The sequence below is a fragment of the Chinchilla lanigera genome, unplaced genomic scaffold (genome assembly GCF_000276665.1).
Source record: "Chinchilla lanigera isolate Chin_1 unplaced genomic scaffold, ChiLan1.0 scaffold00001, whole genome shotgun sequence".
NCBI classification, from domain to species: domain Eukaryota; kingdom Metazoa; phylum Chordata; class Mammalia; order Rodentia; family Chinchillidae; genus Chinchilla; species Chinchilla lanigera.
In genome coordinates, this window is record NW_004955402.1 from 20985901 (window position 1) to 20999385 (window position 13485).

At 34.7% G+C, this 13485-nt stretch overlaps 1 protein-coding gene across 3 annotated transcripts in view; it reads right to left on the reverse strand.

Moving 5' to 3' along the window:
- The window catches only part of Nol4 (nucleolar protein 4), a 325024-nt gene that overhangs the window by 204416 nt on the left and 107123 nt on the right, over nucleotides 1-13485 (reverse strand). For all 3 annotated transcript variants that reach the window (XM_005372768.2, XM_005372767.2, XM_005372770.1), the window contains one exon: nucleotides 5750-5882. In XM_005372768.2, the coding sequence (XP_005372825.1) occupies nucleotides 5750-5882 (133 nt within the window). The remainder of the gene's footprint in view (nucleotides 1-5749; nucleotides 5883-13485) is intronic.

The following is a 13485-nucleotide window of genomic DNA, read 5'->3' on the forward strand; positions in this document are numbered from 1 at the left end:
ATAGATATCACCAAATCCATTTACTTCGCACACAGATGCTGGTAACACTTATCTATTAAGTGTAAACAAATAATTGCTTCAATAATGAAGTACACTCATGAGGCACGTACTATTTTAGGACATGATAGACCACATATATGATGGTAGCCTCTAAGTTTATATTGCTCAGTGATGTCAGGATTGTGTTAGTTTGTGTTAAGCACACTCTACAATAGTTGCAAAATGATGCAGTCACCTAAAAGTGAGCTTCTCAGATTATATCCCTGTTTTACTGCATCGAACTGCAAAGTCAAAACAAAATAATTATGTTTTAAAAAGGCTGTATAGCTGGGCGTGGTGTTGCATGCCAGTAATCCCAACACCCAGGAGGCTCAGATAGGAGGATTGTTGCCAGTTTGAGACCAGCCTGGGCTACAAAGTGAGCTCAAGGCCAGCCTGAACTGCACACTGAGACCCTGTCCCCACCAAAAAAAGACAAAAAGATAAATAAAACGCCTGTATATTACTCCACTGATTCAACTGACATCACTATCAAAGGGCATCAGTTATGTTCTCCCTAAAGCGATATTGTATGAGGTCACGATCAAAATCAATGAAATTTGAGTATTAAAGAAAATATGCATTTTCTTTATGTAAGCCCTTACTTTTATTGCTGATTAAACTGATGTTCAGAGAATTTGAAGGTATGTTTCAATTTCCACTTGTTGTAATTCAAAAGGAAATATTTTGCTGATACTAGTAATCTTTTCCAGTTTAATATAGCAAAAATATTCTCTTAAAAATATCAGTAGTTTATAGTATAATATTAACTGAGAAAAATAATTAAATTAGTTCTTAGAAAATTGTATTCTCCCAAAATGAAATAAAATGCTTATTTTGAACTGCAATTTTAAAGCTGTTTTTAAATTTGACACTTTTCTTTTGCCTGATATACTGAGACAATAAATAACAACCAGATGAGCTGTTATTAGAAGGTAAACAAACATTTAGTATAAAATAAATAATTGATTAAGAGAAGGGAATATTGTTTTGAGCTAGTCCATGCTACCACAAATTTTTAGGAATAGAGATTTAAAGGAAGAAACATAAGTGAAAACATTCCTACTCTTTGGTTTTTCTCCGGTACCGGGAACCAAACTCACAACTTAGCACTTGCCAGGCAGGCGCTTTGCCGCTGAGCTAAATCCACAGCCACTAACATTTCTACCCTTAATCTCTTAAGTGGATGGTAGGACAGTGCTGTACACCAATTGGTCACTATTTAAATACAGGATACTTTGGGCCATTAAAATTGGGGATGCTTGTTTGAAATTCTGTGAATGACAGCCATTCTACAACCAAGTTTTCTTGCCAATAAGTTCCATAAACTCCATTTCATGATACTTTGAAAGATCATACGCTTTTATGAGTAAATCAAATGTACACACGCTCACAGTGATTTTCACCAAAAGATGTTTTCACACCTATTAAAAATTACACACTGTAATATATTTTCTTCTAAACCAAAACTGATGAGAAAATGCTACCTATCTGAAGATTTGAGTGTCTATGTATTTTCATCTTTGATTTTATTGAGTTAGGGAAGTGATATGAACTTAAAATAAGTCAAACAAGCTAAATACCATAGGGTAATTTTGTAACATTCTTCTTAGAAATTTTTCATTCTGGTTTATGCCTTGAACATTATGTAGTTATCCAGGCTAGGGCAGGGAATTCTCCCTTTTTCCTCCTCCCCCCACCCCCCCGACTGTACATGATATCCTTTGGTATTTGGTGAATAGAGTGCAAATCTTTCATTAGAATCCTGAAGTAAAAAATGTAAAAACAGCGTTTTCTTTACCATTTTATATGATACCCAATAAAGACATTATTTGCATTTAGTTGTGTCATAGTTTAGTCATGTGAAAGGATTTCTAAAAAATCACAACACACTACTTAAACTTATTTAAAGATTTTAAACTAATCAATTTATTGTTAGAGAAAATAGAACATTTTAACATAAAATTTCAAAATTGCATTATTTTCAGATTTTTGATACACTAAGTAGATTATGCCAATTATTGAAATAAGAGTTTCTTCTACCATTTATGTGAAAACTTTGAAAATATCCAGTTTATTATAGAGAAAGAAATTTACTATCGAGTCAAAATGAAATCGTGTTCCAGAACTACACAATCTGATAGAAAAGCCATCAGTCATATGTGGTTATTTAAATTTAAATTAGCAATCGTTGAAATTATAAGGCATTAACATTACAATAGTTCCTTAGTCACACTAACCAAATTTTAAGCACTTAATAGCCATCACGTGGATAATAACTTCCATATTCGATAGGGTTATCACAGAATATTTCCATCCTCATAGAAAGTTAATTGGAAAATGCTTCTTAGCCTTTGCTTTAACTTCTACTTTTAAACTTCTCTCCATTGTTTCTCTTTAAGCTCCACCCTGCTGGTTTTCACACAGACTCTTCTGTGCCTATATCATTTGTTCACAGAATAATTTTCTCCTAGGCATTTGCAATCTCTGGAGACATCATAGCTGTCACAACCCGAGGATGTGATGCTATTATCACGCAGTAGTGGAGGTGAAAGTGTTGCTAAATATCCTCAAATGTGCAGGAATTGCCCATAAAAAATAAACTCCAAAGACTTATGAGTCAATAGTGCCAGGACTGAGAAACCCTGGCCTACACTACTTTAAATTGAAGCCACATTTGGGATGTTCACCCAAAATTAGATTTGTTCTATCAGAAGTCCTTGCCGTCTAACAATTCCCAAAGACTAATGCAAACCATTTACAAAAAGCAATAAGACCCTGCCAGTCTTGGCCTAACACACAACATCCCTACTAATCTAAAAATGATACACATAGCCTAAGAGTTTTATTACTATAGATTCTTACTATTTAAAGAGAAATGGATTTTCTCACATTAGTCAGATGAACTACTTTTATTCCTTTAGACTGTAGGTTAGATGTAGTCAAGGACTGTAAGATTTTCTTGTTATCATTATATATACATCTCTTAGCTCTAAAAGAAAATGTGAGATAAGTAAAGCAGATCTAAAACATATTATTTTTATAAAACAATGGCAAAGTCATCTGAATATGTGTGTAAGTGCATCTGTGTATGTATACAAGGGAAAATAAGAAGTATACAGCAAGTTGTCAGTGCGAGTTACTTAGAAGAGTGCCATTATAAGGGAGAAGATGAGAAAAAAGACATATGTGAAACTTATTTACAAATCACAATTATGGTGCATTGTGGTTTATAGTTAGATGGTCTCCCAAAAGCCTCATGCACTCCTAAGCAAGGCTAGGGGAAGGTGATGGGATTGTATGCACTGAAAGCTGACTTGCTCCTAAGAGATGAGGCTGGTCCAAAACAGCAGGTCACTGAGGGTGTGGCCTGGAAAGTCTTATTTCCTGACTCCACACTTTCTGCTTCCCTGCTGCCATATGCTATGCTACGGAGCCCAGGGACCTCAAACGGAAACCTCAACAAACTGTGAGCCAAAACAAACTCATCTTCCTTTAACATGCGCATGTTTGGATACTGTGTTCCAGTAAAAAGAAAAGAGACTTAAGACATAATATAAATCATTTAAATAAGGGAGCATCTAAGAACTCTCTCAAGTGAAGCAAATGAAAGAAAAAAGCATGAGAAATATTAATTAGTATGGTGTTTTTATTCTACAACAAGAACAACTAAGGAATGACAAAAGTAATAGAAGAAAAGTTTCAGAAATAACAAAAGTGACATAGTTGCATCCAGTACTAAGTCCTCTTAAGAACGTTAACAGGAAAAAAAAAGAGTCCTGAGCTCAGTGCTTGAAGTATATTTGGGATTCATATAATTATAGATGGTATTAAAACAACATGATTTGGTGTCATCTCCTAGATAGTAGCCCACCCACAGATAGACACAATCCTGTTCTGTAAGTCTCTCACATCCACAGAATCTGGTGTGAAAATGAGTTCACACAGTTGGCTATGAAACTAAGAAAGGAAAGCCCCCAAGAAACACAGGGTATGTTTTCCTTGAACATCAGTGTCAAGGGAGATGCTGACTAGGGATTGCCCAATGAAGTAGCAACATGCAACGTGCTGGTGCTGTCCTCAAGAAGGATGGAAAGAGCCTACTAGAACCAAACCAAAGAAAGCAGAGACAAGGAAGGAAAACTAAAGGATAACTCTTTCAATGAGCTTCACTGTAAGTTGTATTGTAGGGGTGGCACAAATAAATGGGATGACAAATGAAGGGGTAATGTGGGGTCTATCATGGTTTGAGTGATTTTGTCTCCAAATTTACATTAAAACTTAAAATACAACCATATTAAGAGATGTGGCTGTCAGCAAATGATTGAGTCATGAGGGCTCATTATGAATGGGATTAGGTCCTCTGATAAAAGGGCTGGACAGAGTCAGTTTGCCCCTCTTCTTTCTCTTCCAGCCCTTGGACCCTGGAGGAAAGGTAGAGATATTCTTCTCTCTGGAGGATATGGCAACAATGTGCCACTTTGGAAGTAGACAGCAGGCTCTCGCCAGATGTAGTCTAGTAGTACCTACATCTTGGACTTTTAGCCTCTAGAACTATAAGAAATAAATTCTTGTGTTTTTAAATTACTTGCTCCCAGAAGAATGGGAAAACCTTTGATGCAGGAGGAGAGATAAGCAGAAACTCATGAGAAATAGGAGGAAAACGCATCCAGCAGGTGAGGGAGCAATTAGGCAGAAGTTGGAGAAACAAATAACTAGATATATCCTACTAGCAAAGCATATATTAAGCCACTATGACAAAGTGCTTTCCCTTAAGAGTAATATTTGAAATTATAACCATTTTTATAAGCATAATTTTTATCCACAGTTAGCCAAATACAACACATTTGCATACATAATTTACAACTTATAAAAACAAAAATCTACAAAGATAGTTTTCCAGTGAAAATGTTAGACCTAAATTGTCAACTACCATGCCTACTTTGTCTGTCTTGTTCAGCTCCTTTCTTATCAAAAAACATTGCATAGGGGCTGGGGATATAGCTCAGTGGCGTAAGCACCTGCTTGGCAAGCGCAAAGTCCTGAGTTCAATCCCCCATACCGCAAAAAAAAAAAAAAAAAAAAAAAAAAAAAAAAAAAAAATTGCATAATTCAGGAATCTTCAGTGGACTAAAGAATAAATAATCACTATCTTTCTTTCCTTTCTTTGAACTAAATAAAATAGGTGAAAAATCATAGCAAAGTATCTTTTTACTCAGCCAAATCACTCTGGTAAAATTGTCCTTCAATATCTAGTCTTTCAGGGAACAGGAAAATACCCAAATGAATCTTTAATCATCTTTAAATCATCACACTATTTTTTAATCATCTTTAAACTCTTCAGTCAAAAGTCACCATTTTTTTTTACCCAAAAACCTGAAGCTAGAAAACATTAAAACAGAAACTTTAACTGCATTGGTATAACACATTTTAAATTCAGGGAGCAATACATGGATATTCTTGGGTTTTTATAACTGATATCTTTTTATAAATCAGTCTAACACATTTTAGTTTAGAATAAAGTGCTTATAGTTAAAAATAACAAAGTGGATGACTTAACCTGAGTACACACAAAAAATCCACATAGAAAACAGATTTTAGAAAATGGACACAGGAATTAAGGCGGTTATTCTTAATAGATTCTGACTCATTGATGTATTTTATCATTTAGTTTATTTGTCTGTTTGATCAATTGATTTGAAAGGCTTACCATCTTGCTGGCCATGAAGAGTCTGGGGGCTTTGCATTCTTTCCTCAAGATTGGAGCTAAGATCAGAGTTCACAGCTGACATTCGTGTTGAATCGCTCATGTCAAATTCATCACTTTCTATTGAACTTTCATCCTGAAAATGGTTTTAAAATATCATCAAGCATCATAAAGCATAGTATATTCAAATAATGACCACTTTCTCTATGTGATCAATTAGAGATTATCCAGTAATTAAGCTTTTACAGAACTCAGTAAGTTATGACTCATGTTAGCAGTTGCTTAAAATAAAATATAAGGGAATAATTTCTCCCTTCAAGAAATTTTAAAACTTCTAAATATTAAAACAATGTTTTTATGCACATACATACTTTACAGGTAAAAGAATGCATTTGGAAAGGGTGTGATTTGGGAATTAACCTGAGTAATGAAAGAATGGATTTTTTCAGTGAATGCCTGCAAAAATGCCAATCATAAACATGACAAAAAGGAAACAAAGTTTTGGTAAATGGCAACTGATTTGATAAAATAATATAAGCATAAATTCTAGAATGCAGTAAAAAAGGCTTCGTGAAAATTTTTCATTGGCAAACGTGACAGATTTTAATAACAGACAAACATATACGTCTAGATCCAGAGACTGCATTTGATGTACGGCAAGGCAATATTTAGTGAACCTTTTCCTTTCTTAAAAGTGAGTATAAATTGTACCACAGCTATAAAAGGGAACTCTAGGTTAAACTGTGCAAAATCCATTTCTAAAATTCACTTCACAAAATGACTGTAGAACTGTAGGGCTGGTATGCTAAGTTGCCAGTTCATAGCGACCTGCCAAATAGTAACTTCAGGTAAATCTAGAATAACGTGCTACTGTGATTTCACCAAAGCCAACTCTTCAGGAAAACATTGTTTGAACAAATGATGTGCTTCTGTAAGGTGGGAAGTTCTGAGGAACTCGTGTAAAGTGTCTCATCAAAACCAGCAGGTTTGACATTAATTTGTAAATGCTGAAGGTTCAGCACTAATAATTAGCAGCGTCTGAAGGAGTACTGGCAGTTATGGCACAGACATTATCATTTATATCTATTCACCCACTTCATCATCATCATAGCCAAAGAACTAGGATTCACCCAGTTTTATAAATGAAGTAAGTGAGGTCAGAGATGTTATATATTTGCTGCTACACATACACACACATACACATGAACACACACACACACACACACACACACACACACACACTGCTGTACACCAGAACTGGCATTCATATGAAGTCACCTAAGCTTCTCTGAATAGGAAAAGTTACCTTAGTTTCAAAAAATAATGTGTTGCTATCGAATTGCTATGGTTAGGGGAGAAAAGATTTGTAACAGAGAAACACATTGGGATACCCTTCCTTTACCAAAGGTCTGGTTGTATCTAGGTTTACCAAGTAGCACTAGCACTTAGTTAACTCCGCAAGGAAATGCCACCTGGCAGACCTCTCTGACAATCAGCTGCATAGACTTCTCCTGATGACACTATTTCTCTCAGTATATTATGTACATTATGTTTTCTCCAGTTCTAAATTCTAAGAAAAATCCAAAAAATCTGTAATATATGAGAACAAATAAATCTAATGTGGACTTTATGGATGTACCATATGCACATACATAAAACAGACACACAGAGAGATTGATGATACCATGATCCAATACAAATATTACAAAGTGTCTGTGCTATTACAGCATTTTAGAGGACCTTTTCAAGAACCAGACTTCATGGACACAGATCCATGTTCTGCCACTTATAGATGTTTTACCTTAAGCAAGCTACCTACCCTTTCAGTGCCTTGGTTTATTTTTGTATACAATAAGGATAATAATAGTATCAATTGCATAGGGCAATACAAGGATAAAGAAGGTATAATATATTTAGAGTACCTAGAACAATGTCAGCTACATAATAAGCACAATGTAGCTGCTTTATGTAGATATGTAGAATATATAATAAAATTTACAATAGAATAAGATGAACATGTGCTGCATTAAATGAATGTATACTATATATCATATTACATAAACATATACAATATAGGACCAATATGTGTTTCTAGAGTAGCTGTGTGTTCTACACAAATATATTCTTAATAATATTTCTCATGTATTCCACAAACAGCTAATTACATGTGGTCTAGTACAATTCTTTCTGTAGTACTACTATGCATGTAAAATATATACATGTGTGAAAATATATGTGTATTGTGTGCATGTATAAAACAGAGGTAGATACAAAGATTCAAGTCAGTCTCTGTTCTGTGAAGTGGTTCCACAGAGCATTATGGATAAAAAATATACATTTTATCACCATTAAATGGCATACTTAGCACCCTTTTCAGGAAATTTGGACAAGGAAGTAAATGCTATGTAATCAAATGTAATATCATATGTTTTCTTTCTTTAGAAAAATCACCAATTAAAAATATTTCTTATCACAAGTGTCTCAATGATTGAGAACATTTTAAATATTTTTCTCAGGGCTGGGGATTTAGCTCAGTAGCACAGTGCCTGCCTGGCAAGTGTAAGATTGTGAGTTTAGTTCCTGGTAGCAGAAAAAAAACAAGTAAAATAAAATAAAATAAAATAATAAATAAATAAATATTTTTCTCCATTATCAGCTATGCAATATAATTTGTTTTTCAGAGTTCTCCTTATCCAAATATCAAAAGTCATACATTAACAAAGAACTTTAATTCAACTAGATATAAGCATTCATTCTGTAAGTTTCATTCCAACTATTAACTGATTAAATTATTTTTGATAAAAGGCAACAATGTTTATGAAATATAAGATTGTGATTTTTATCAACATAGAGATAATGCTAATAATACCAGGAAGAAACTATAAAAGGTTTCTAAGGGTAAGTAATCAGAAAGGTTGATTACTATAAATAGTTATTTTATTCATAATCATCTTTAGAGTGTTCATTTAAATTCTTTCTTATATGAGTAGGTATTTTGTGTAGTCTAACAACCAGAAAAATGTCTGTACGTGGTAGAATGTGAGTTTATACCTTACACAGCTAAAAGGTCATGGTAATAGATGCCATCTCTAGTGCCATAATAGTTCTGCTCCTTAAATCTTTGCCTAAGAAAAATCTGAACCAGCATTTTACTGTAATCACTTTCTTTCTGGACTGCTCCATTTTAAAAATAGATTTACTTTTGAAAACTGTACTCTTGAGCTTCTCAGTGTAGCGTGCAAGTTCCAGTTTTAGTCTCTAAAGAGTATCACTTTCCTCCTGATTCCCATTGATATTGTCAATTGGTTCAAAATCTTATTCCCCATTTCCTGATCTGCATAAAGAAGTGTTTCAGTTACCGTACCCACTTGCCATTTCTCCCACACTAGTCTAGCCTAGCAGCTGCCAGCAAATTAATCTTCTCATTTCTGAACATTTCACTTCTCTATTCATAAATTTACAGCCATTGTCTACTAAATAATGTGTAAGTGATTCATCAATCATTCAGAATTGATGGAACTGTTCTATGTTATATTCTATTCCATAAGGTAGACCCTGCCCTACATTGAGCTCTTGAAATGTGGCCTGTGTTAGTTAAAAACTGAAGTGTTCTAGTTTTAGTCAATTTAAATTAATTTCAAGTTAAATTTAAGCACCTACAATTTGCTAGTGACTATCATATTTAGTAGGGCAGATATGACTGTTTATTATATCTTGAAAATATATATAAACATTCACTATTAGTAATGCAGTGAACATGCTACCACATAAACTATTTCCCATATAATATTCCCTATATATATTTCTAGGTAAAGCATATAAATATATTTTTAAAGTTTTTAATAATTATTGTCACACTGTCCACCAGAAAACTCATTCTAATCTGAACTCTCACCGGTAGTTTATAAGAAGGTTCAATGATCTTATATAAGATATAGTATTCCATAAAATCTTTCTCAGTGTGGTATTTCCCAAATGGGTTAATCATAAAAAATTTACTTTGGTAAATATAGGTGGTTGGGAGTTTTTTCCCACTGTTATTGACCTGTGTAGAGACAGCTGCCATAAGTTCTTTTCTTAGCTATGCATGCATGTCATTCCTCAGATCAGGAGGCAGTACTGATGTCCCTTCCCTTTGAAAGTGAGCTGAATTTCTTATTTGCTTTGGCCAATAGAATGTGACAAAAGTGATGCTGATGGTCCCAGATGACTAGGGCACTTCTGCTTTCATTCTCATGGAAGCCAGTTGCCATGTAAGAAATAGCCTGTAGACCCTGAGATCACCATACTATGACAAAGCTCAAGTTATAGCCAAATACTAGAGATAAATGCAAATGAACATCAAGAAGCCAGCTATTTAAGTGAAACCCTCTTGAACTATCCAGCCTCATCCAGCTGCCAGTAGAGTATAACCGAGGAAGTGGTCCTCACTTAGGTAACAAAAGAAAACCCCAAGAAACATAAATCTGAGTTCTTAACTTCCAGAATAATAGGAAATAATAAATCATTGTGTTAAAGCACAAGTTTTGGGAGTAATAAATACATAGCAATTCACAAAAGAAAACCAGCTACATTTTCCTCTTTTGACTACACAATATTTATATTTATAGTATATTAATATTAATTGACTTCAAAGCAGTGAATAGTTAGTAATAATTTTTAAATCTATGTGCTATAGAGGAGTAGATGTCAGCTATCAAGTCAAATAAACTTAGATTCAAATGTTGACTATGCACTAGATTTATGATTAGGATAAGTTTTAATGGCTCAGAGCTTTTGTTCCCCATCCGCAAAATGGGGACAAAATATGTCAGTTGTTCTAAGGATTAAATTAGATGATATAGATAAACCTTCTTCTATCACTCCCCTGGTCTTTAAATATATGTATTAATCATATTCATTATATATTATTAATGTATTCATTTAAAAACACTTCACAAAATTTATGCTAGAAACACAACCCTTTACTTGGTGTAGTCATCTGCTTGTCCTCAGATCCATCCTTTTCACTCAGTTTTCTGCTAGTTCCCTTCATTCATCTCAATACTCCTCATGCTGAAATCCATGGGAATTTCCTCATCTCTTCAACATCCTTATGTGTCACTTCCATGAGCACCACCAGTGATCTGTCCTCTACCTTCTTCAGCCAGACAGCTGCAAGAGCCATGTTCTGGGAATCCCACTTCCAAAAATGAAACTCTTCCATGATCTTTATTTCAAGCATTACAATTTCTATGCAGTATTTCAAATTTTTGAGATAATTCACACTAATATTCCAATCTCAATAAAATTTCTGTTCTGACCTCCCACTCTCACCCCTACCTCTCTCATGATCTCACTTGCCTTAACATGGCAAAAACACCATGGTTTGTTGACCACTCTCTTTTTACAAACCCTCAACACAATTTGTTTTACTTCCCCCCCCATCCTACTCATGAACAGCTGAAAATAAACATGAGCAGCCAATTAAATTGCTTCACTTGAGATATAAGACGGCGAAACTCCAAAGAGGACCATTTCGTTGGGCCATCCATGTCCCATTGTCTGAATTTCCACCTCTCACATTCTCTTCTCAAACTCCCAACACTTTCTCAAATATCTTCATTCTTTCATTTTTCCCAAGGCACTAAGATCAAACAGCTGAACATTTCCACAAGCTCCACCACCACTCGCTTGCCATTACCTGTTCCTTCTAGCCTGTGCCCCATTCTAAAGCCAGTTTTCCTAATTTTATATAAGAAACCACTCTACAAATGTCAGGGCCATTGCTTCATCTTTGTTCTCTTCTGTGCCTCAGTTTTTCCTTCTGTTGCATAATTCCTATCAATATGTAAATATTCCATATTCATCTAATCTTAGAAAAATAAATATAAAGAGTACATCCTGTTCCCATTCAACCTACAGCTCCTGTCCTCTATCTCTGCTCCCCTCCATAACAAAACTGTCTAATGACTTTTCTCCCTCCAATTTTCTTTGCACCTGCTCTGATCAGGCTTTCACAAAGAACACCCCCCTCTTTCCCCTCCCCCAAAATTGTTTTGGTTAGGAATACGAGATTAAATACAGACTCAATGCTTTGCCTTATTTTAAATTGACTTATCAGCCTATTTGATATAATGGATTATTCTGGACTCCTTAAAACAATTTTTCCTGCCTTCTTGTAGTTTACAAACTCTTCTAAATTCATTCCTAATACTTTGGCTACTCTTTCTCAGCATTCTCTTGGTGCTCCTTGTGATCTCCCAGATGTCATAGCATTAGAATTTCCCAAGACAAAGTCATTGGGCTTTTTTCTTCCATCTATGGTCATGACCTTAACAGGCAAGGACTTTATACACTACTTGTCAATGGTACCCAAGATTATGTTTGACTTAGTTCTTTGCTTTTAATCCCACATGCCAACTGTTTAATTAATAAACTCACTGGAATGTTTAATAAATGTCTAAACCTATTTGGGTTCCTAATAAGGAGCTTACAATAGAACTTCCAATACCATGTATCAGATATTTTCTACACATGACCTTTCCTATTCTAGTTAATAACAATTCTACAAAACTGGCTTAAATTAAAAATTTTGAAATCACCATTATTGTTTCACTTCCATGAATAACTACATCCAACCTGTCTGTAAATCTTAAAATATATTTATAATTTCACCTCTTTTTATTTCTTTAACTACTACCTTTCTAATTCAAGACACTGTGCTCTTCTTTGGAAACATTCACTGGGATATTTTGTCAGATTCAACTAAAATGTATACTCCTGAAACAACCACTGGCCATTCTTGGCATTGGGTTAATTTAGAAATGTAGAAAAAGAGGCAGCTAACATCAGAAGTTTCTGGCCCCCTTGCAGCAGTCCTCTAGCAGATTACAAGATTAACCTATTTTCATTATCTTTCCCTGTGAGAGCTCAAATATGCGACAACAGTAATAAAATTGGATAGACTAGAACCTGGCAAAGAAATCCCATCTCTTAAAAGAGACAGTGTCTCATAAATCCACAGTCAGTGCTTCTAAGGTCTCCACAAGGAACATGTCAGTTACAAAAATCATTGAATTGAGAGAAACCTAAGAATTTTACCAGATAGCTTTCTGATACAGTTCACCAATTGGGATTATTTTGCCATTAGAAATGTTATCTAATAATACAGTTACCTTTTCAATTTTATCAAGTTTGTTGAGGAAACAAAAGCTAGCAAGTTCCCAAAGGCCAAATTCTCATGTAGAAGGAGAAAAGGTTTTTGTTCACTTTATATCCAACTGATTTCATTTTAAAATTTTGTTTTATTAGTGTTATGGCATATATCTATATATCCCTTCCAAAGTATCATGTGCTCATGGGTGGGACTTCTGGGAGTGACTGGATCATTGCTGTGTGATACTGGATTAGACAAATGATTGGTTTAACATAGTTCTAGGTGTGGGTGATGGATTTACTGAAGAGGGAAGATCCACCCTGGATGTGGGTGGCATCAGCCAACAGGCTTGCAGCCTGGATGGAATAAAAAGGGAAAGAAGGAAGGCTCACTGTTTCCTGCCTCCTACACTGTAGACTGTTTTTCCCCTGCCATGCTCCTCTGCCTTGCAGCCCTCTACAAACTGTGAGCAAAAATAAACATTTTCTTCTTTAATTTATGAGTAAGGTATTTTGTCCCAGCAATGAGAAATTGTCTTAAGACATTAATACATGTTTGTGGTCCACAAAGATTTTTCTCCTTGTGTGTAGGACATTGATTG